At 39.7% G+C, this 24,034-nt stretch overlaps 3 protein-coding genes across 5 annotated transcripts; 1 reads left to right on the top strand and 2 right to left on the bottom strand.

The window, feature by feature from the left end:
* The first annotated feature begins 6,030 nt into the window (after nucleotides 1-6,030).
* On the top strand, nucleotides 6,031-9,989 carry pdzd11 (PDZ domain containing 11). The gene is made up of 6 exons (XM_010786114.1): nucleotides 6,031-6,114; nucleotides 6,881-6,988; nucleotides 7,228-7,368; nucleotides 7,467-7,565; nucleotides 7,866-7,926; nucleotides 8,598-9,989. The coding sequence occupies exons 2-6, from the start codon at nucleotides 6,896-6,898 to the stop codon at nucleotides 8,630-8,632; spliced, it is 429 nt and encodes a 142-aa protein (XP_010784416.1). The 5' UTR covers nucleotides 6,031-6,114; nucleotides 6,881-6,895; the 3' UTR covers nucleotides 8,633-9,989.
* A 157-nt stretch (nucleotides 9,990-10,146) lies between these two features.
* Nucleotides 10,147-14,475, bottom strand: stard14 (START domain containing 14). Its single transcript, XM_010786116.1, has 6 exons — nucleotides 14,077-14,475; nucleotides 13,830-13,977; nucleotides 13,213-13,316; nucleotides 12,881-12,998; nucleotides 12,731-12,783; nucleotides 10,147-11,510 (listed from the first exon to the last, which is right to left on the bottom strand). Exons 1-6 carry the CDS (start codon nucleotides 14,227-14,229, stop codon nucleotides 11,304-11,306), a joined length of 783 nt encoding a protein of 260 aa, XP_010784418.1. The 5' UTR covers nucleotides 14,230-14,475; the 3' UTR covers nucleotides 10,147-11,303.
* Nucleotides 14,476-15,658: 1,183 nt separating this feature from the next.
* Nucleotides 15,659-23,551, bottom strand: rab41 (RAB41, member RAS oncogene family). 3 transcript variants are annotated; one of them, XM_010786118.1, is made up of 8 exons: nucleotides 23,382-23,551; nucleotides 21,995-22,053; nucleotides 21,591-21,644; nucleotides 21,212-21,317; nucleotides 20,171-20,282; nucleotides 19,639-19,732; nucleotides 18,323-18,389; nucleotides 15,659-17,669 (listed from the first exon to the last, which is right to left on the bottom strand). In XM_010786118.1, the coding sequence occupies exons 1-8, from the start codon at nucleotides 23,458-23,460 to the stop codon at nucleotides 17,605-17,607; spliced, it is 636 nt and encodes a 211-aa protein (XP_010784420.1). In that variant the 5' UTR covers nucleotides 23,461-23,551; the 3' UTR covers nucleotides 15,659-17,604. The 3 variants fall into 3 exon arrangements, with proteins under 3 accessions (XP_010784420.1, XP_010784421.1, XP_010784419.1); XM_010786119.1 differs by lacking the exons at nucleotides 19,639-19,732; nucleotides 21,212-21,317 and adding exons at nucleotides 19,150-19,243; nucleotides 20,623-20,728; XM_010786117.1 differs by lacking the exon at nucleotides 21,212-21,317 and adding an exon at nucleotides 20,623-20,728 and having other exon boundaries at nucleotides 23,382-23,550.
* Nucleotides 23,552-24,034: the final 483 nt, after the last annotated feature.

Below are 24,034 nucleotides of genomic sequence, written 5' to 3'. Positions count from 1 at the left end.
ATAAGTATTTTACCAGTGAACCACTTGAATCAAGTCCTCAGAGACATCGAGAAATCCCTTCCAGTTATTCTATTAATATCAGTGGAAAACTACCATTATTTATAAATTAGGCTTTAATAAGAAGATTGTGCAAAATGTAAAGTATAATATTGTCCACATCCTGCAGCACACACTCTGTAGAAAATCTGAGATCGATCCAAACTCCAGCAAAGTGTCCAACACATTGTCACTCCAAGACATTTGTTTACACTCATGTCTGTCCCGCCCACACAACTGCATGTGTCTGAGCTTTTTCTCTTGAAGTAACAACACAACATTATTTTTACACACACTGTGCACCAAAACAGTAATGTTCTAATCAACTAATCTGACTTTCTGCCATCTTTTTCAGGCTGGATAAGCTGAGGGGAGGACTTCAAGGTTGGGAGGTCACAGTATAAAACCAAACTGCAGGTAGGGGCTGGCACTCATACACTTTACTCGGTGTTCGCTGACAGTGCAGGTTTAAAGAAGGCAGCAGAGAAGACTCATTGACAGAACTGAACGGTAAGAGAGCTTTTTCTCTTGCTGACCAACAGCATATTAAAATACACATTGTAATGATGATAATAAACTTGCAGAGGAGCATCAGCATTTACTGAATTGTTTAAATGTTTGTAATTCATAGAAAAACACAAGCTTTGAACAATTAATCCAACTGACAGGAACAGCATGCTTGATGATGCCAAGTTTGAGGAATATTATGTCTTTAAAAATATTTAGTGAAGTCAGAAAGGCACTCTTTCTACCACAGAAGAAATCTAGATGTATACGGCACAACAGTTATAGGTAATTGATAAACGTCATCAATATTCTTTATTATTAAATGAACTGGGATTAAAACGGTAAAAAGAGGAGGAGATATTCTTTCATCATGTTTAAAAAAAAAGCTACATCATACTAAATATATTGATTAATACAAATCAAACAATGCTCCCAAAAGTGTCTTCATGTTTTTGGTCACTCAAAAGTATTTTCATCTTTTTTTATTTGCAGACCGGATCTATCAACATGTCAAAGTGAGTATATGAGTTTTGCCAGATTCGATTAAGAATTTACCGGCTATCCTCACATAGTAACTGTTTCACATTAGAGTTTAAAATGTCCCCTTGTGTTTTAATAAATGAATACATTTTGAAACTTGATTTATTCAACGAAAACAAGAGAGGCTCAGGATGCAGGGTCAAAGTAGAAAAGAATACTTGGCAGAGGCATGTAAAAAGAAGCTCTGTGACTCTTATAACACTTCAGTCTTAAGGCCCAGATACACCGGCCAGTCACCTGAGAAGTCGTCGACGCCGACACCGACTGTTGCGTCGCCAGACTCTCCTGCGTATTTTCCGACTTCGCGCACTGGAACACACCGCAAATCCGAGCCGAGCACGTATGAACTGCGCGTATGCGTGAGTGGCAATAACTCTCCTTAACAGCAGGCGGCGGTAGTGTGTATTCATCATTCAAAAGAGGCAACAACCGGAACAACAGGAGGAAGAAGAACAGACTCCGTGATATAAACAAACAACAAATAGCGTTTTTCTTTCCATTTTCACTCTCGTCCATTGAAAACCTGAACGAACAGGAGCTCTATAAACCGATGAGGTGAAATAGCCGTCCGTGTGTGTTCCATCTTCCATTTTAAATCATTTGTTTACCTCCCTCACTTCCCTTAACGCTTCTCATGCACTGATTCGCTAGCTGAACAGCCAATCAGTGTTATCCCTTTGTCCGACTTCCGGTGGTGTTCCCGACGAGAAAAGGCGTCAGGTCGGCAGAAAAGACCCGACGGTGCGGCGCACACCACTCCGAATAGGGCGTGCCCACGCTCATGTTCGGCCCGACTCCCATTTACTGCCGATTTCGGGCCGGTGTATCTGGGCCTTGACAGAGCACTCCTCTTTCTGTTTCTACATGTTTGTTTAGTAAATGTTTAATTATAGTAAAATCAATTAACATTATTATCAGTTGACTCATTATACTTTTGCAATTAGTTGTAAAGTGGATTTACATTAACCATACATACACTTCATGTCAATAATCTGCTTAAAAAGCTGAGGGTGCAGCTAGGTTTCTTTTTCAGAAACAAGTCCTGTTTCTCATTTGAAGCCAGGAAAAGGCTCTGTGACCTTTTGACCTGTGCTGGACTATGGTGATTTGATCTATATGAATGCACCTGCCCATTGCCTGAACAAGTTAGATGCCGCCTATCACANCATCTGCAAAAAGCAGTGGTGCAATCCTTACTCCACCGAACTGCAGACCCCCTCACCCACGACTACTTCTCGAAATCCTATCCATGTATATTACAAACAGGATTGGTGACAAAGCCTGCCGGAGGCTAACCCTCACCGGAAATGGGTCCGACTTACTGCCGAGGACCCGGACACAGCTCTCGCTTTTGGGAGTACAGAGATTGGATGGCCCTGAGTAGAGACCCCCTCCCCCATACTCCCGCAGCACCTCTCACAGTAACTCCCTGGGAACCCGGTCATGTAGACCGGATAAGCGTACTCCCAGGCCCCCTCCAGGATCCTTGCGAGAGTAAAAAGCTGATCCGTCGTTCCACGACCAGGACGGAATCCGCATTGTTCCTCCTCAATCTGAGGTTCGACAATCGGCCTGACCCTCCTTTCAAGTACCTTAGAGTAAACTTTCCCGGGGAGGCTGAGTAGTGTGATGCCTCTATAATTGGCACACACCCTCTGATCCCCCTTTTTGAAAAGGGTAACCACCCCCCCGGTCTGCCACTCCTTCGGTACTGTTTCCGACTTCCACGCAACGTTGATGAGATGTGTCAACCATGACAGTCCCTCAACACCCGGAGCCTTCAGCATTTCTGGGCAGATCTCATCCACACCCGGGGCTTTGCCACTGTGGAGTTGCTTGACTACCTCAGTGACCTCCCCCCGGGAGATTGGGCGGAGTTTTCGGGTTCGGGAGTTCCTCAAAGTGTTCCTTCCAATGCCCTAACATCAGTTGAGGTCAACAGCGTCCCATCCTTACTTTACACAGCTTGGATAGTTCCCTGCTTCCCCCTCCTGAGGTGTCGGACAGTTTTCCAGAACAACTTTGCTGCCGCCCGAAAGTCCTTTTCCATGGCTTCTCCGAACTTCTCCCACACCCGCTGCTTTGCCTCGGCCACGGCTGAGGCTGCTGCCCTTCGGGCCTGTCGGTAACTTGCAACTGCCTCAGGACTCGCCAGGGATAACATATCGCTGAAGGTCTCCTTCTTCAGTCGGACGGCTTCCCTGACCACCGGTGCCCACCAGGAGGTTTGAGGGTTACCGCCCCTTGAGGCACCTAAGACCTGTGACCACAGCTCCCCGCCGCGGCTTCGGCAATAGAGGCTTTGAACACCGCCCACTCTGGCCCAATGTCCCCGCCTCAACAGGGATGCCCGAAAAGCTCCGCCGGAGGTGTGAATTGAAGACCTCCTGAACATGGGCCTCCCCCAGACGTTCCCAGTTCACCCGCACTACACGTTTGGGCTTACCAGGTCTGTCCAGAGGCTTCCCCCGTTCCTCGACCCAACTCACCACCAGATGGTGATCAGTTGAAAACTCCGCCCCTCTCTTTACCCGAGTGTCCAACACATACGGCCTCAGGTCCGATGATACAATAACGAAATCGATCATGGACCTTCTGCCTAGGGTGCTCTGGTACCACGTACACTTATGAGCATCCTTATGTTCGAACATGGTGCTTGTTATGGCCAATCCATGACTAGCACAGAAGTCCAGTAACAAATCACCACTCCGGTTCAGATCAAGGGGGCCGTTCCTCCCAATCACCCCCCTCCAAGTGTCTCCATCATTGCCCACATATAAGTAAGTAAGTAAAGTTTGTTTATAAAGCGCTTTTCACAAAGTTACAAAGTCCTTGACAAAACAATAAAACATCATCATAGTTTTGTGAATAGCTGAGAGACTTCAACGCACAACGCACATGTGCTGTTTGGTGCATAAGCACGTACAACAGTCAGAATTTCCCCCCCCATAACCCGCGTAAGTATCCCCACACCCGCCCGGCACCTCACACCTTGGACAACTCCGGAGAAGAATAGAGTCCAACCCCTATCCCGAAGTAAGGTTCCAGAGCCGACGCTGTGCGTAGAGGTGAGCCCAACCAGATCCAACTGGTAACGCTCCACCTCCCACACAAGCTCCGGCTCCTTCCCCCCCAGAGAGGAGACGTTCCACGTCCCCAAAGCCAGCTTCTGTCGCCCGGGTCTGGTCTGTCGAGACCCTCTGTTTCACTGCCACCCTTCTGGCAGCGCACCCGACCCCATCGCTGTTTCCCGTAGGTGGTGGGCCCGCGGGACGGAGAAGCGGAGGTGTTGCCCACGTTGCCTTTTCGGGCTGTGCCCGGCAGGGCTCTGTGGCAAGCCCGGCCACCAGACGCTCGCCGACAAATCCTCCTTCTGTGCCTGGCTCCAGAAGGGGACCCCGGGCTTCCTCCGGGCCGGGTATCCTCACTTCTTGGTTTTTCTTTCATGAGGTCTTTTGAACCAATCTTAGTCTGGCCCCTTGCCTGAGACCAATTTGCCATGGGAGACCCTACCAGGAACACAAGGTTCCAGACAACACAGCCCCCAGGTTCATCAGGGCACACAAACCTCTCCACCACGGTAAGGTATTGGTTCTTCAGAGAGGAGGCATGTTGTACATTTATAAAACATTTTAGATTTACCTAGCAAATCTACTTCATAAATCATGCTGCATTAAGCTCCATCACCAACATCCTGAGAACAGACATGTGTCAACCAATCAGTCTTCACTTTGAAATGAAGTAGATGCAACAAAGATGTAATTAAATTACATGTAAGTAGGCATATTAGGCTATTATGTGATCATGCTTGCCAAATCACACTCAACTTAGAACCTGAGCTGTATTCTGTTGTCAGCTGATGATGAAAAATTGTTTAAATGAGAGATTGCATCAAATAATAATCTAAGATACGCGTCAGATATTACAATTGTGTGATTATATGAGGAAAGCTGCATAAACGTATCTGAAGAAGTTGATGTTCAATGGTTGCTGTGAAACAAAAAACATTTCAATTTTGGCAATTTTATCCCTGTCTTTGTGACGATCAAAATAAACAGTTTGAAGTCAAACTTTCTAAACAAGATTCAAATTGACTTGAACTAAAGTGGTGCTCTAACATGTTTCACTTTATGCTCATAAATATTTTTGCTGACGACCTTGCAGACAAATTCTTAAATTAAGGAGTCACATATATGTACTATCAAATAACTATTCATGTATTACACTGCACTGTAATCTTTATTATTGTACTTTATACCTGTATTATTTTACATTAGCTTGTTTTATTTATATTTTGTTGTCTTCTCTTTTCAAACATTATTTTTGAATGTCATTTTATGATGTAATTCCGCCACACTATATCATTATGCTTCTTCATTTTTGTAAAGAACTTTGAATTGCCTTAAATTGAAAGGTGCTATATAAATAAACTTGCCAGTCCTTGCCTGGCCATCTTGTCAAATCCAAGTGAAATTAGTAATTTGTGTTGGGACACCAAAGAAATGAAACACTCACTGTCCTGCGTTAAAATATATTGCAATTAATTTACAGTAGCCTGGGAATTAGCAAGGTGAGAAGAGAATGGAAAATTTTAAATAAATGATACATTTTTTTTTTTTCTGGTAACAAAACATGCATTCAGTTTTCTTCATCACAAAAATAGGAAAAATTTTTTTATCTAACACAGTGGTAGAAATTTACTCCAAACACTTACTTCACATTCATGTTATGAATCAACATCAGTAATCATGATCTATTATTATAAGTTCAAATGAGATTTATTGCCATTATTACCCAGAAGTATAATGTCATTAACTTTTTTCAATTGACCAGATGTAAAATGTAATTGATATACAAATTAATGCACAATATACACAAAATAAAATATGCATAATTGTATGTTCTCAAACTGCCGTGACCCCTCCACACCAGCAGGTGGCGCTGTACCACAGAATACCAGTAATTGTTTAATGCAACAACAAAAAAGGCTTGTTGCTGTTGCTAGCCGGTTGCTAGCCTTCAGTCTAGCAGGTAAGATACTTTGTCATTTTTTGACTGTCATTCTGCATTTTGTATACACTATATTATATGTTGTTATATATGATAACAACAGTGAATGTTATGGATGATGCGTTCAACAGAGCAGAGTAGGCTCGTTTCAAAGTTAGCTTGTAAGCTAACTGTAGCTATCTCGTTTGTAAATTGCAGTGTAAAATGATTTTCTGTCAGCTAAAGCACCCTTTACATAATGTCATTGATATCTACCGATAAGTACAGCAGAACTTAAATACATTTCAGCATGTGTATAATTTCAGCATAATTTCTGTGGTTTGAAACTGCTTTTTCAGTAGAGCTTCGTAACTAGCTGGGTGCGTTTTGGTCTCAGCTGTAGTTAACATATTCACATAATGTTAAAGTAATACAGAACATTTCACACACGTTTAACGACACTGCGGTCCACTTAGTACAACAGACGTGTCCATAGCAAATATATTGATGTCATAGAAAAACCCTACATTACATTTGTTTAACCAAATACTGTTGATAGTGCATATTTGGTCAAACTATGACCGTGGGAAACAAATCTAACCGCGACTTATAGGAACATATCTATTCAAAGCTTGTAAACTAAACCAACTTTTTAGTTTTTCACATGCGTGTGAACTGTTTTAAGACTATAACTTCTGAATTGAAAAATGTGTTGTAGCAAATAAGAACATCTATAATATAGACTCAATAAGTTCTCTAAATCTTAAGGAACTCTTCTTCATAACAATGTTTTTTCTTCTGTATTTAGGTGCTTTTATAAACAATGGATCAAAAAATTCCTTATGATGACTACCAGCTCCCTGTGGTATTCCTGCCTTCTTATGAAAACCCACCAGCATGGATACCCACACAAGAGGTAAGACACAAATCAGTAAAACCTCACTTTCTGCTTTAATCCATCTCTAACTTTGACAGGGAAACATGAACTCTAGGGCCCTTTTTTCTAAAGCTTTGAACTGTATATTTTAGTCTTTGTCAGAGTATAAAGTCCCCACTTCATTTAAGTATTCCGTGTGTTACAATCTGTAACCCACATGTGAAGAATCAGGCTCACATACATACTATGCGCTTTTCTTTTTCTTTGTTTATTTTCAGCGGGTTCAACACCCTGACTACAACAATGAGCTCACCCAGTTCCTGCCTCGTACTGTCGTATTAAAGAAACCTCCCGGAGCACAGCTGGGCTTCAACATCCGAGGGGGCAAGGCCTCACAGCTTGGCATCTTCATTTCCAAGGTGTGTGTGATATGGATTTGATTGGCAATATTACTTGTTGTTCCGCGGTCTAATTGTATCCACATTGTGAGTTTGGATGTCTGTGTTTTTATTGGCAGGTGGTCCCAGACTCAGATGCCCACAGAGCAGGACTGCAAGAGGGAGACCAGGTTCTGTCTGTGAATGAGGTGGATTTCCAAGACATAGAGCACTCAAGAGTAAGTCAGAGCTCTATTTTCATGCTGAGATCCAAACACATTTTAATCAACGTGTTATTTTTATTACCATTACACCATATCTGATACTCCCTTACTGGAGTGTAAGCCTGTTCGAAGACCTTTTGTGCCAGTTAAATATTTTATATTCTCATTAAAACATGTAACTATTTAGAATAATAAAATGCTTCAATAGATTGGGCCCATGTTGTATTGTTGTCATCATGTTTCCCCAGCTGTTTTCTTTCTAGGAAAAAGCCCTTTTAGTTTATTGCATCAAGTTAATTTCTGTTTCCTCTTCAGGCTGTAGAGATTCTGAAGACTGCGCGAGAGATACTTATGAGGGTTCGCTTCTTTCCTTACAGTAAGTCTTACTCTACTCAATCATATCATAGGCGCTCTCCATACTCAAGATTTGACATATGTCATACCTTTTCCTTTTTAAGTCAGTAGTTAGTTGCTTAGTTAGTAATCATATTTCTTGAATTTATTGTTTGTTGTTTTGGGGCGAATGTAAACATTTTTTCCAATGAGATATTGGCACATAGGTTAAAGATATTTTGTGGGCCAGAGTTCTTCTATTCAAGATACAGTGTTGAAAAGGGGAGGCAGAGAGAATGGATTTGAAAGTTTGTTGTCTGAAGTTAACATTGAGAAAAGTAAAGCTGAAGTTGATTACTTTTGGGCAGATTCCAATCCATTTTAAATGCATAACATGATTTGCTTTTATTAGACCCATAGTGTGCTCAAGTGAAGTATGCAGTTTGTTATAGGCCTTAAGAAAAAGTTAGAATTGCTTTCATAGACTACGTAGCTCTAGGACTAAACCTCAAGAATTTGAAACTTGTTGGCACGATTAGTACCTCCTTCATACTTTAACTGTGATTTCTAACTGGCTGATCTCGCTGTGTATATTCACAAACAAAAAAAACTGGTTTTGAAATAACTGGATTATATTATACTGGAAGGAAATGATATAATGGCATCCCCTTTAAGTGTTGTAACATTGTTCTCTGTGTGTTCTCCTATTACTAGACTACCAAAGGCAGAAGGAGAGGACTGTACATTAGGTGGCAGTAAAGAGAGAGAGTTGTACAGTTGCGTCACCACACGTCACTACCCTCCTCCCACAGACTCTGGCTGTCTCAGCGTCAAGATGTATGACTAACTCCCTCACTCACAGTCCTCACTGTAAGGACAGCATCTACTCTGTTTCCTCCCTCCCCTCCATACGTGCTGCCTCATCTACTGTGATCCAGGATGATTTCCATTCCATCAGGGTGTGTTCACAGGAAGTGAAGCAAGTTTTAGTTCAACCAACATTTCACATAATAAATTATGTATAATGTTTTCCGGTCAAGCATAACATTTATAGACCATGCATAGTTTGATTATCTTTCTCCTCCATCCATATAATCAGGTGTTTTTTACTGTAGCTTTTTATATACCTCTTAATCAAGTACAGAGTAGCATTTGTGTTTACTGAACACATTTGCATTGGTCACGCTTGTATAAGGTAGAAATGCATATACACTCGGTTGCTTTAGCATGGACAGATAGCTAAAAATATTGCAGTCCTATACATAAAGTTGCTGATAAGTGTCTTCATGAAAGGTGTTTTTTTTTAAGCCACATTGTGAGAATAACTCAAACTAGCTTTGTGGAGCTTTCAAAATAATGTCATGCTCAGTCAGCATCATGTTTCTCACTGGAAAACTGAGTGTAGATCTAGAAAATTACATAACTTGGATTTGAGTATGCACTGACACATAATGGAACAAAGACAGCAGGGCCTTACGTGTTGTAAGAGCAAATGATAGTGCAAGACTTCTGGTAAATATCACTGATCTGAATATCACTGTGAATATCCTGTTAATCCAGTTTTTTTTATATTTAACAAAGTTGAGTAATGAAATATTAAGATGTGTTTATATGTATTTCTGTGACTTCTATTGGGGACCCAACTTTACTTGCTCTTTTTCCACGTTTCATGCATTATGGGTATTTCATAACCTGCTTTGGGCTAAACAATATTGCAATTATTTAATGTATGAACTGTAAACTAGTGTATAAGGTTGTTATGATGTATAATTATACATCATAACAACAGACAGAAGACTGTCAGGTACTTTTATCATGTTGGACTATGTTTTTGTAGATGTACTTATCAGTAACATCAGCAGAGATAAGATAAGGGTGTAAATGAAATCTCCAGACATTTCAGTTGAATACCTCTGGAGGTTTCTCCTGCATGCTTGTAAACATTTAGTACATTAGTTTGTATGCTATACCTGCCTGTTGCGTCTCAACTCTTTGTACACTAATACTTTTCACTATAGGATTAGCTTTTGGTTTTCCATCTGATGATCTTGGTTTCCAGCACTACTTTGACATGGTAAATGTAATAAAACGTTTTGAACCCTTGTAGCCTTGTGTTTTTACTTGGAAAGCCTGAACCTGCTAGAAAAGGACCGGTTTGCTCTGGTTCAAGCGGCTAAACTTGTTCTACTATGGAGGATGGTTTCTCTTGAGACTCAATTGTAACCTTACGGGAATTCAATGAATGGCAGTGATTATCAGAGCACGGTAACCTTGTTAGGTTTATTTGATAAAATAGTCAAGTCCATGTAACACTCCATCAAATATCCTCTGAAGAAAGAGCTAGCTCAGCTTGCAGGGCTTCATTCCAGCATGTTTACTACATCACGATGACTTCTGAGTGCACAAAAAAAACTTCAAAAATACATAAAACAAAACATTTCCAGTCTTTCAGTGTTAGTCAACTGACAAAATGCTAACTTGGTATGAACATTTTACATCAACTGTAACAGATTGCCAATGCATACTTGGGTCTGTTTAACATAAAGAATGACATTGCATAAACCTTTGATGGTAAAAGAGAACAAATACAACAAACCTTCAAACAGTCTCCTTGTTATTACACATAAATGATATAAACACAGCATCACTAATCATGTCTAAATAAAATGAACTAATGGTTATTAAATACAATTTTCACATTTAATAAGAGTCTTTTCGTTTGCATTTGGCTAGATAACATTGTGTTTCTGAAAAACAGATAACAGGTTGACGCCCAGAGCTGTGCAACCCTTCACCTTCAAAGGTTTTATGCTGAGCTCATACTGTGATCTGCAACCAGCCTCAATGGGAATAAACTAAATAAAAGTGACCATCAGGCTCCTAATTTTGATCTGATATACAATAAAGAAAAATAATTATTTCCCATCACTCTATTTTCACCATTTACAGTAACTCATCTTATTTCCGTTCCCAGTCACTTGTAAAGGCAAAGTGGAGAACCACACTTCATAGCTTTATTTAAATAGCTTTAAAAAAACAGCTGACAGAGAACCTATTGTAAATGTAGTGCTGTAACTTTGATACATTTAAAACCCTCACACCGCAAATCATTTACAATGTAAAAATATAGTTCTTAAAACAATAGTTTGCTTAAAACACTGGCGAGATGTTTAACTTGGATCAACGTAGAACGAGGTGAATGGCAATTTCACTTCTGCCTGGTAAGAAATCTGTAAACACTTTATGCTCATCCCAAAAGGCACGTGGCGTTTGGAAAACCATATCAATATTTGTGAGCCTAAGGGCGACTTCACAGAGAGTGGGAGGTCCCAAGTCTTATTAAAGTCATCAGTATATACACAGTCTCTCCTCCGGTCTCACCCTCTTAGACCACCCTTCCTCACATCACTTAGATATGGTTTAACTGCTGTCGTCGCACTCCTGAGTGGAGATCTTTGAACTCTCGTCCACGTTTTCTAGCGAGTCTGCTCTCTGTATGGACAGCTCGCCCGGGTCCATCATGGGCAGGACGTTCTGCTCCGGGTACAACCAGGGCTTCTGGGCCGGAGAGTTCTGCCCTTTCCACTGTTGGTAGTTCTGTCCCGCCTCGTGTACACTCCTCATCACCTGCAAGGAGTTGGCAAAGAGAGAATACCATTGTCAGAGGGGTGAGGTCTGAATGAGGGTCATACCACACCTTCATTCTCAGTCAACAAAGCTGAAGATAAACGAGGCGTGTGGCGCAGTGGGTTAGTGCGTTGGTGTTCGGATCAGGGGGTCACAAGTTCCAACCCCACTGCAGTCAGCATGTCGTTGTGTCCCTGGGCAAGACCCCAAATTGCTCCTGTGGGGATTGCCCACAGTATTGAGTATGTAAGTTGCTTTGGATAAAAGCGTCTAACAAGTAACGTGTAATGTAAATAAAGCCGGTCAGAAAACACAGTAACAGATTAGGTGGGAAGCAGCTACAGAAAATATTTACAGCTCTGACAACCTAAATAAAAGTAAAATGCAACAACTAAAGAAAACATGCATAGTCGATAAATCATTACAATATTAAACAATGAGAAAACTGTTTGCAACAATACTCCAGTCTCTGAGATTTAGGCAAGCACTTTTCCTGACCCCACCAGTCCCAACAGCTACTTTCAAAAACCCTTTCGACCTGCTTGACTGCACTTTGTTAGAGGTGTTTCGTTCATTGCTATCCCTTATTGAATAACCAAAGCCTTTCAAAAATAGTATGATCTTTTAAATGACTAAACAGGTCCTTTTGATATTTAACTCTTGTTTCTTCTCTTGATTTTACACTCCTCTAAAGACATGGAAAGGCATCTATAATTAAGGACTACATTATTTTCATTCTAATTTGGAATGTTGGAACTACTTGGCCAAATGTATGCGTCATTGCCTTTTAATAGTTTTGTCTTTATAAATCACTGTTACTCAGTAAAAAAGGTCAATGGCAACTCCTAATACACACACGTTGATACACTTTGGTCTAAATATTTTCAAATGGCGGAGGATACGAAACCTGGGGAACGAGTTCTGCCGAGAGAGAGCAACAACTCGAGCTGAGATACTCCTTTGTCAGCAGCCTTACCAGAGCAGGCACTCAAAATGGGTTTCTATGGTTACCATTGTCCTTTAAGACGACACACACACACACACACACACACACACACACACACACACACACACACACACACACACACACACACACACCTTTGGAAAAAATTGTCTTGTGGACACACGCCCATATACTGATACACTTGTATTTATTGACCTTAGCACCTCCTCGGCTGCTGTTGACTAAAAGTAAAACTTGCTGACGTTGCATTACTTACCCTGGGAGCGAGAACTTTAGAAGCTTGGTTTCCAACCCACTTTGGAAGAGAACCTGGAGATAAGAGATCAACATTTAAATACAGCTCTAAAAATGTTTGGCAAGAATCCGCCATTTGCAAAAATAGTGTTGTCGTTGGTGTCGGTCTTACCTTTGGGGTCAGCTTGTGAAAGGTATATGAAAGTGCAGCTGTTTGGTCCAATGGGCTTGATGAAATATCCTGTGAGGACGGAAATGGCCCTCACAAGGTCACTGCGAGAAGGGTATCTCTGGAATTAAATCAAAACAGTTTGCAGAGAATTTAGAAAAACTACAACTATCCAGTTTTAACTACAAACTCCAATTTCACGATGTTGGTAAAGTTATGCAATGTTGACATGTGACACTATCACCTCGGTTAGGTGTGTGTAGAAGAAGAAAATCAATGCACACAGAACACTATGTCAAAAGGCATGTTGGGAATGTGTGGAGTAGGGGGCATACCGGATGTTTGACTGAGAAGTTAACGATGATGTACTCTTCCTCGGTCACCTTCCAGGAACGCAGGCTCACCACATCTCTGTTCTTTATGGGCTTTGGACACAGCCCTTCAGAAAAATAGACATACAAATCTAGTCATTATGTCTCCCTTCATTAAACTACACAACAAGCCCTTGTTATGACAATAAATACACAGCTGAAACAAGAGGGTGCTCATTGTGCATCCCTGAGGGCTTCAGAAGAAACATGTTAATATAAATGCAAGTTAAAAGGAGATGGTGTAACAATGCACTTGGCTATTTAAATATAATCATATCTTGCTCATGGGAAAAGAATGTTCACTATGGTGCATATTGCATCTAGAGTGTGCTGCACTTTTATAAAACATAAATACAAATAAAAACAAATATGAATCAGTTCCGATTTTAAATCATGCCTTAATATAGCACACTTTTTACATACAAATCAAACTCTTATTATGCACTTTCCCTTTTCAGTGTGTGTAATTTCAATGAACAACAGTTGAAACTGAGTCAGGCCTGAGCTGTGGACTAAAAGGTTTGTGGTGCATCACGTTTTAAACAGAGACGGTAAAAGACTGAATAGAAAGGAGTCCTCACATGAGTAATATCCCACATCGGCATTAGTAGAGAGCCGGGCAATGTCAAATGTGTCCAACATGGCGGGGTCCCACTTCTTACGGTACTGGCTATCGTGAAGGACGTCGTACATTGTGGCTGCTGATACATCTTTCATTGTCATTTTACACTGAAACAGACATTACATTAAAGTGTTATACAAATAAACCGCTGCCAATTTAACACATATCCCAAAGTGACTTCTAAAGTTGGTGGATATTGAACTTACCTTGATTTTGTGAACAGGATTCTTTTTTTGGGAAGTAGACTTTTCGACCCACACTTGCATCCCCTCCTTGTCGTACTTGTTGGCCCAATTGTCCGTAGACAGACACTGCTTTTTAAAGTCATCAAACACCGCCTCATCAGGTAAAATAGACATCTTTGAGAATCTTTGTGATAAAACTTTTTCGCTTAAAAAAACCACTTCCTTAGAATGAATGTGACACCTGCTCGGTCCAATGTGTTGGACCCAGTCGACTCGTGAGTAGGTTTAAGTCTGCTGTGGCTCTTAGCCTTTGGCCACACGATTATTATATACGAGCTGATCGCTCTTCAAGTCGAGCAGGATTTTTCTGAGTTGAATTCCTGAGTCATACCTTCAACCACCTCCCGCAGACGTCACAGCACTTCCTGAAGACAGGTGTGTTACGCAGGTAGCGTAAAGGAAAACAAAAGAAGTCCCGCTTTAGACTAATTCACTTTTATAATATTATAGAGCTAATGTAGGTCAAAGTTGATACCAATTAAAATATGAATATAAAAAGAGCAGTGTTGTGTTTTTATTGTCAGAAAGTGTGAAGACAGGCTACATAGCAAGTGGGCTGAACACTGGGCTGCTCAGGGGAGTGGGTTGGTGAGAATTGCTCAGTGTTGATGAGTAGGCCTAACATCACGACTATAAATGTTAAACAATAAACGAACACCAACCAAAAAGGTTAAAAAAATAATAAATGAATCAAGCTTGAACTTATCCTCGTGCCTACTTTTAGCTTTAATATATTTTCAATATTTAGTTCCTCAAACTTCTTTAACATTACTATTAACAATGCATTTTTGTATACTGTACTTGTACTTTTATATTCTTTGTCATATATTGTTCATTATCATATACATTTTTCTATATTATTATTTACGCTGTTATATATTGTTGGTAATATGTTATTATTACACATTTCTTATCTAGATTCATTTCAGATTGTTATACATTGTAGAATAATGCACATATTTTTACATGCTTGTTCCAATAACTTCTCTATTTATTGTATAACCTAAGTCCCCCCTCAGGGATCAAATAAGCATTTCTGATTCTGAAATCTTTCTTGGGTATTTCTAGATAAATGGCCGCTTTATTGAAACTACTATTTGCAATACATTCCAGCCTATATCATCCAATTATAATAAAAAAACATGTTTGATGTATTTGTATTAAAGTGTAGATTTAGAAAATATTTTCGTTATGTTTGAACATTGGCAATAAGATTTACGTAAAGTCAGATTATACGTTCAGTTTCTATTCACATTCCTCCAATAGCTTTTAAACTAAAGATGTACATCTAGAACGTTCATACTTGGACACACCTTTGTTGTAACATTGCAAGCCTCTGATGTATTACCTAACAAGTAGTTTCAGTCACTTTGACGACATACACACACACACACACCGATGCAACAGGTTTCTCACATTCAACTGAAGCGCAGAATATTATCGCTCATAGAAAGCATGTACAGAACAAGTGTGTTGGTTTATCCAGAGCAGTTGAAAAAAGAGAATTATGAATGTGATTCATTAAAGAAAGAGATGACAGATGTTACATTTTGGTGAAATATCTTTATTTTATTCCATGTGATAGGCCTACACTTGTGTTTAATTAACTCTCCTTTTTATACATCAGATAGTAATAGTACATTATTCACACAAACGTTGCTAAACACGAGTAGACAGCATATTTCAAATGGACAGACACAATTCAGAATGGCACAAAGCTGAGTATTTAGTCAGTGACAAGTAATAGAAGAGCTGCTAATGTTAAAATGGTTGTTTGATGAAATTATATACTTACATTTTTAAATCCATTTAAAACGTTGATATTTCAAAACAAGCTACAGCAAACGACCAGTGTCTTTGTTGTGCTATGGCTAGTTAGTTGGTTTGTGTTACACATATTTACGTGTGTGTTTGTGTGTGTGTATATAGAAACAGTGCAGCCTTGACCTGTGACTGTAAACCAAGCTACTGACTACACACTGCAAAAAAGCAATTTATAGCAGTGTGACAAGAAAAAACGTTGCTGCACCCAAGTGTCGCCCCAAGGTGGAGTCCCGGCAGACACGCAAACAATAAATAAAATCTCAACATGCGTGTCAGCCTCTGTACTTTTGGTCAAGCATACAATGTTATCTGTATGTCAAAGTAACAAAATAAATAAACACATAAAACCAAGAGTCCGCCACAGGCAATAGCATTACAGCAAAGGATACTGAGACTAATTTCTCTGCACTTTTTACAGAAAGGGTGTTAGTAAGCGTTGGCTGCATCTGAGGACAAACTTTTATCTTCCAGCTCTACAAAACAACTAATGAAGCCATGAACCAGTCAGCAGGCTTCTTATGTATTTTACAATATTGTGGCTTGATTCAGTGCACAACGTTGGTGAACAAACAAGCAAGGCATCTGTGTTCTTATCCATATAAATCCTGCATGGTGAGCATGCTGCATGTTCTTGCAATAGTGTAATCAACACAACACAAATGATCGATGAGATGGTGGGAACGTCCTAGCGCCCAAAGTGACATCTTTTTATCGGAGTGGATAAACTAAACACTGAACTTTTTTTATTTCCTAAATTAGGGGTATCTAATAACATAAAATCCTCCTTAGATATGTTAATATGTGCACAGCTAATTCAACAACATTGGAAAAAGAGTTGCTATAGTTTTAATGCAGACATAGCTTCAGCCATTTTAGTAAACTCTGGGAGGTTTCCCTTTGATAATATACTACCTCATTGTTTGGTCACACACCCCTTTTGCACTGTTTTAGATCAGGTCTCAAATGATGTGAATTAGATCTCCTAACACACTGTTGTATTTGGCAGTTCAGGCCTACAGATTCGTTCGGTATTATTATACCTAATAAATGATCCATTGACCCTCCTCAATGAAAAGGGTCCATATGAGCCAAATGTAGTAACATGGCAGTTAGCAATGATGTTAATTTACTGGTAAGATCCTGTCTCTACTTCCTCAAAATAAGACAAAGTCAAGAAATAATCAGTTATCTGAGAGACAGAACAGTAGAGTACAAACTCTCCATTTAAAATTGAAAATAAAGTAAAATACAATGGGCTGAGAACTCAACCTTGCAAAGCCACTTTAAATAATCCCAAGCAGTTTAACTTTACAACAATGACAAGAGTAACAGCACTAAGATTCCCAACTGTGCGATAATTCATGTTAGCAGTTAGCTATGTCAGTCTGCAATGCTATATAATGCCATGCAACTGGATGACAATTTTAACATATCGTTTAACTTATTCCTTAATGTTATATTGGAAACCATCTTTCCCCACCACATAATCTGTTTGAATACAGTAATGCACATCCACACTGTTACTCTGAAAAGTCACTGAGTTGAAAAGGGAAAAAAAGACAGGTCTTCCATCCCAATGGCAGTGTGCCAAGGGTGGAGAGCGTGGCCACTGAGAGACAAGCTGTTGGTGGGGAGGAGACAGGCAGTGGGGGGGCGTGAGGTGTACTAGCATGAGCAGCTGCTCTCGGTGACAGTCATCTCTGGCTGTTTCTCCAGTTTGATGTCGATCACTGAGAGGAATTGGTTAAGTAACATCGTCAGGAATTTGCACATTTTATTTCAGTGCGCTATCTGGCTGCTATTGCTTCAGTGGAAGTTCTCTTTTTCTGCAGAGTGAACTTCAAGCTTTTTATGTTAAACATATATTTTTTAATGGTATAAGGTCTAAATACTTGAATATGACATTTATGTAATGCACAGCACTCCACTAACATAATACACTGTAGTTTGCCAAATATTCATTGTCCTAAGTGTTTTAACTTTTTAGCTTTTAAGGTTATTTGTATATTTATATTTGGTGTAAATAGTTGGCTTTCTTTTTTAATGCTAAATAGTTTCTTAAAAATACCAAAGCAAATACCTTGCATGTCTAAACGTACCAGGCAATGAACTCTATTCTGATTTTTTAAATCGCTGTCACAAATTTGTCAGCCATGGTTATGTATATTTGTCTTCATTTTATAACTCATTTGTGTATTTCTTTTTCATTATTGCTCGCCTTTTTTACCTGCTATGCCACTTTGGCTGTGACACAGTAAATGTCCCCACTGTGGGACTGATATAGGAATTCTGATTCTATTTTTACAGGATTGAAGCCATGGCAATAATAACTTGACAGTAGTATTAAAATAATTTCTGTTGATAGCATCTTTAAAAAGGATACTGTCCTCTTTGCTTTTCTCTGGTGTGCTGTCCATCCCAGGCAGTGCAGCAGCAACGCGGCGGAACAGCTATAAAACAGAAACAAGTAACGATTAAATACATAAAAAAGGTGTAGCTAAAGTAAACTGTTGGCAAATAGGGGTGAGTGATTTGGTAACAATCTGCATGTTATTAAATTGACATTGATGTCTATTATAATATCGTTTTTTTTCTTCTAAAACCACACAGGAATATCTACCTTTTTTAAATCAGTTCCAACAATGGCCACAACAAGCGATATTGAGGGGTATCTACCTCGGTAATGTGACTCTCTGAATGGACAGATTTACATTGACTCACTATGTTTAGTCATCACCCACCCCTACGGTCACATGGGCAATTCAAAGTAGACAGAGAAATTGATCAAAGTTGTAAGAAATCACTCATAAATATATGTATTTCATTGAATAACAGGCAAACACAAGAAGCAGCTTAAGCAGGAATACTAAATGTGATTTTGCTGATTGCGAGAAAAGGATCAAAGTGAAGGTTGCCGTGCTAGCCTCCTCCACTGAGCAAACCCATTACAGTCACAGAAACACTTTGAAGCTGCAGAAGTTATAGTGAATAGGACAAAAAGTACTTGAGAAAAACAGAGTAGCAGTAAACTTGTGCAGAAACATCTACAAGCAATGCCTGTGGGGGGGGAAACAAAACCGACACAGTATATACTAAGAATACCAAGACATGTCACGATGAGCCAAGAGAGGGGGGAAAAGGAGACAGAAGGAGTTAAGAGACTTTGAGGGCAGAATTAGCTCAACTACCTTGAGACAGCAGAATCTCTACCTGTTTGACATTGTAGCCAGTCTTTGCGCTGGTTTCAATGAACATGACATTCAGTTCCTTTGCTCTCTGCTCACCCTCCTCCGTGGTGATCTGTCTGCTCAGGTAGAAGCAGAGATGGGAGATGGACGAACAGACAGACATGGCAAGAAACATCGCAAAGAGGACAGGCCAGAGGGAGAGTGAAGAGATGGAGAGAGAGAAACAAAGAGAGCTCAACACAGAATCTTGTTTTTTGGGGGTGGAAAAAGAGAGAGGTTAGTTTAGCTATAACACAGACGGACAGAGAGGAAGACGAAGGGAGGGAAGCTGCTGTGCTGAGTAAAGATGAAGCAGCAAGGGAAACCACTCATTCACTCAACAGTCGCACTCTGATCCATTTAGTGAATACATGGGAGGAGTTGTACATCCCAGAAGCTTCAGGTTGGCCTCCCTAACCTAAAAACCATCAGGACTACTGTCAGTATTACGACTGCTTTACTGGACACCAACCTGTTTGACGTTATAGCCAGCCTTGGCACTGGTCTCTATGTACATCACATTGAGCTCACGAGCTTTCCTCTCTGCCGCCTCAACAGAAACTTGCCTGCCATGGTCCCGGGGAGGGAGGGGGGGGGGAGTGGTGTGAAGTGTGGTGTTGAGGGAAACACAAACAAAACAAAAAAATCAAAATGACATGGAGAGAACAGAGCAGGAAAGGGGACACAGAAGTCAAAGAAAAAGAAAGAAATATGATCAAAACATTAGAAATAAAAAAATACATGATAATAGTCACTAAAATCACTCATAAAAAGGGCTGGGGTATGTCAAATGCCATGGGATGATAAAAGTAAAAGTTGGATGAGATGCAATGAAGGGAAGAAGGTGGGAATCCAGGCTTTGGCAGTATAAACTAAACTTTAATACTTCATGCTAAGCTTTTTCTAATGTAATCAAATTATAAAAATGCATTCTATTTATTAAGTATTGTAACTAGGATAAGAAAATCATTACAATCATTCACACATCTCACACAACCATGTACCTTTTATCCGCCAAGTCTGTTTTGTTCCCAACAAGCATGATAATGACATCACTTCCTCTCTCTGTTCTAACATCATCAATCCACTTTGAGGTTTGCTGGAATGAATTCAGATCTGTGGATGAAAAACCCCCACACAAAATTACAGCAAACATCACATCATGTAGCCCCTAAAGACATCAAATATTTGATATACTAGCTATAGTTAAAAGATTGCATAAGCAGTAATACTTTTCATTAAAAAGGAAGAGCATCTTGTGTAATTAAAGCTTGTAGAAAAGTGTTAGTCAGAAAGAGTAATATTAAGAAAAGCTTGAAAAAGGAAAATATACTTAGAGAAATACAGGAGGTTATAAGCAGAAGTACATAAAGTAGGAACTATGCAAAAAAAAAAGAAGCTTCCTTCCAACTGCTCTAGAGCCCTACAGAAAGGTTAGAGTACAGCCCTGACTCACTGGTGATGTCATAAACAACCACGGCAATGGTAGAGTCACGGATGTAGCTGGGAATTAGGCTACGAAAACGCTCCTGTCCAGCAGTGTCCCAAAGCTGGAGTCGGACCTGAGGATTGGAACGGAAGAGAAGAAAAGGACAAGGAGATAAAGAGGGGAAAGGCAGAACAAGAAAGTGGAGAATAGGACAGTCATAAAGGAACTGCAAGCCAAGTAGCAGAGATGAAAATGGCCTTTTTATTGGAGGAATGGGGAGAATCATTCAGAAGAGTCAGAGATGACCAGCATTATTATGCTGTTAAGACATGTTAAAATAGGCCCTGGCGATTCAGAATTGAGGGCGGCTTCAGAGGATCTCTGCCAATGAGGTGACATCAGAAGAGATATTCCCTTACTCCTTCCATCATATGTAACATTTACAAAGCACAGACCCCCCTGGACACTGCTGGAGAAATGCTTTGTGATAAAAACAGTCTCCAATATCATGCTGTCCAGTGGGGTTTGCCAAGCTAGAAACTGCTCTTTTTTTGTTTGTTGCCCTTCCACATACTAAGCGAAGGACAAGGAGGTGAGGCAAGCCCATGATACCTACTCGCTATGTCATAAACCACCACAGCGGCGGCTGAGTCGCGGATGTAACTGGGGATGAGGCTGCGGAAACGCTCCTGTCCGGCTGTATCCCAGAGCTGCAGCCGAATCTGTGGCCAGCCGTGAAATGAATGTGGGAAGGGGGAGCATTTCATGACCCAGCCAGGGGATGGAAGGAGAACAAAAACTTCAAATAACGATGGAGTCTAAAAACATGATCAAACGTCTAACAAAGAAATAAATGGTTACATCTAAGGTAATGTGAAAACAATGTGAACTGGTGAATGGGAATGAAATGGTGGCTATTAAACACTGAGTGCATGCGTTTTAATCTATGTCAATGGGAATGATGAATAGTAAACAATAAAATATGCAGGACTTACCGTGCGATCTTCTAGGTACATGGTTTTTGACAAAAAGTCAATGCCAATAGTTGCCTGTAAGACAATCAATGCATAAAAACATGGTTATGGAGAGAGCACTTGACAATGCATAACATCCATATAAAATGTCATAATGACCTCATTGTATATTGAATATTATATAAGCCTAAAGATATTTTTCAGAACATTTTGACACTAAAACATTAATATGGCTCTGTATAGATCATAAATAATTCATCATACACACTAGCAAATACCTGGAAGATCATGAAAGGGCCCTGGTTTATTAAAATAATAGTATAAATTATTATTACATATATTAAAAATAAACACAATTTTAACCATTACATCTGTGTCTTGTTAAACTTAATTGGCATCATATTGTAATGAACACGCGTTATTACCTGATAAGTGTTGTCGAAACTGTCATACATAAACCGTGTGATGAGAGAGGTCTTCCCAACTGTAAATCAAAGAAACAGACACGTTCAGACTTGTTCTTGGTAATAAAAGACCACATTCTACAAGCCAAAACTATTTTCTTCTGTATTATATGAATTTTCCATCAGCGTTATCCTGCACAACTCCTCTTCACTTTTTCTATTGTTCTGTGTTTTTTTTGTCAAAGGTATATTGTTTTTCATGTAAAGAAAACATGTTATTCTGCTTTTCTTCAAAATGTTTATGAACATAACAGTACATTCCAAATGTATATTTATGTATAGATATCGTAATTGTAAGCCTTCAGCAATACTATGCATTAAATACATTATCGTTATGCCAATAAAGCTATCTGAATTGAAATGAATTTAAGTGTCATCATCATTGATGCAATGTGGACTGCTGAACCCACACGCTGAGCTGGCAATATGGGTGGAGCCACAACATTTTTGGGAAATAAAAATAGCTTGACTTGTAATATTCTAGAAAAACAGTAACGTTATGTCACTGCTGTTTTAGACAATCATCCCTAAAATAGAACCACGTTATAAAATGTCCGAATGAGTGTCTAAAAACCGACGTTAAACGGTATGTGAGAAGGCCGACTGGTCTGGAGCCACACTGGCCGACGTGGCTCTGCAAGGTGCTCCCGTAGGAAGCTAACAGCTAGCGGTAAAGAGTTGAAAAGCTACACTGACAGATACGGATTCACTTAATTCCCTTGACGTGTATGGGGTGGTCTCATATTTGAAATTAAATATTCCCACCACAATATTGAAAGCAACAATTGTGTTTTTATTAAGGAGTTAAATAAGGTATTAGCTTCAAATGAATTTCATACTAGGACAGCTAACTGTTAGCTAAAAGTAGTTAGCCAGCTACGATTAGCTACAGTAGGAGGATGCTGATCCCATTGCACTAACGACCATAGTAAGGACCACTGCTTTAGTCAAACAACATACCATCAACTAAATAAGTCCGACATCTTGATGTTATGAAAGGGTAACTATTTATAGTAAGCATTTATCGTTAAAAGCGAAATGTTTGCCTAGCTTACAGATGTAACGTTAGCTAGCTATGCAATGACATCATCACGGGTGTGAAAATTGACAATTATATTTTTTTGATCCTACACTCTCTTTAACACGTTGTTCAAAGTGAACTGTTAACATTTCGTTCTGTATCATCACTGGCCGTTATTGACCGTGGGATAAGTTTATCCTGCTGGCCAGCAGCGATTCGAGCTGGGATGCTAGGCGGCTAGCTATGCTAATGCTAGCCACATCTCCACAACATATTCCTCACATCAGACCAAATAGACTTGGTACAAGTACTCCGTGACTTGCTTACCACTCTGTTCGCCCAGAAAGACGAGCTTGAACTTTCGTAGAGGGTTGCCAAACTCTCCGCCGCCGGTCGTAGTTGACATTTTGTACAGAAAATAAACAGCTAACTAGCTGACTTGATGCTAATGATGTGATGTCTAGACCGGAGAGGCAAGTAGTGTGTATCTATCCTGCACTAGCCAGGGCTATTGTTTTCTTACACGTTCAGAAGTGAAATAGCGCAACCAAGAGGCAACTTCTGACAGACAACAGAAATGGTAAAGTAAAGCGTAAATCTCCACAATTTCATTGGGATACATTGCTATTTCTTTTATTATTCCTAAGTATTTTCAGAGTAAGGAGAAGTACTCAGATATTGTACTTAAGGAGAAGTAGAAGTACCATAGTGTAGGAATACTCTGTTACATTTAGAAGTCCTGGATTCAAAATGTTACTCAAGTATTAGCATTAAGTATACAGTAGTTACTTATTAGCATAAGTATTAGCATCAAAATATACTTAAAGTACCAAAAGTGAAAGTACTCAATATGCAAATGTGACAATTTCAGAGTAATATATGATATGTTTTGATTCTATCATGATGGATTAATGTGTTTATCAAAGCTGGTAAAGGTGCATCCAGTTTTAACTGCTTTGTATACTGCAGGGTGTTTTTCA

Source organism: Notothenia coriiceps, unplaced genomic scaffold (genome assembly GCF_000735185.1).
Source record: "Notothenia coriiceps isolate Sejong01 unplaced genomic scaffold, NC01 NC01_scaffold00028799, whole genome shotgun sequence".
Taxonomy (NCBI): Eukaryota; Metazoa; Chordata; class Actinopteri; order Perciformes; family Nototheniidae; genus Notothenia; species Notothenia coriiceps.
The sequence above is the reverse complement of the archived record's forward strand: the minus strand, read 5'-3'. Positions and strand labels throughout refer to the sequence as shown.

Bases quoted from the DNA above. Each gene is read 5' to 3' on its own strand.
- stard14 (XM_010786116.1), bottom strand. From the start codon at position 14,229: ATGTCTATTTTACCTGATGAGGCGGTGTTTGATGACTTTAAAAAGCAG. The intron at 13,317-13,829 runs GTGAGGACTCCT...ATTTTTCTGAAG, and splicing joins CGATGTGGGATATTACTCAT to GGCTGTGTCCAAAGCCCATA. The intron at 11,511-12,730 runs GTAAGTAATGCA...AACTCCTTGCAG, and splicing joins CTAAAGTTCTCGCTCCCAGG to GTGATGAGGAGTGTACACGA.
- pdzd11 (XM_010786114.1), top strand. From the start codon at position 6,896: ATGGATCAAAAAATTCCTTATGATGACTACCAGCTCCCTGTGGTATTC. The intron at 7,369-7,466 runs GTGTGTGTGATA...TTTTATTGGCAG, and splicing joins TTGGCATCTTCATTTCCAAG to GTGGTCCCAGACTCAGATGC. The intron at 7,566-7,865 runs GTAAGTCAGAGC...TTTCCTCTTCAG, and splicing joins AAGACATAGAGCACTCAAGA to GCTGTAGAGATTCTGAAGAC.
- rab41 (XM_010786118.1), bottom strand. From the start codon at position 23,460: ATGTCAACTACGACCGGCGGCGGAGAGTTTGGCAACCCTCTACGAAAG. The intron at 18,390-19,638 runs GTTGGTGTCCAG...TCTGTTTTATAG, and splicing joins CTGGCTATAACGTCAAACAG to CTGTTCCGCCGCGTTGCTGC. The intron at 17,670-18,322 runs GTATCCTTTTTA...AATTCCTCTCAG, and splicing joins AGAGAAAAGCAAAGAGGACA to TGATCGACATCAAACTGGAG.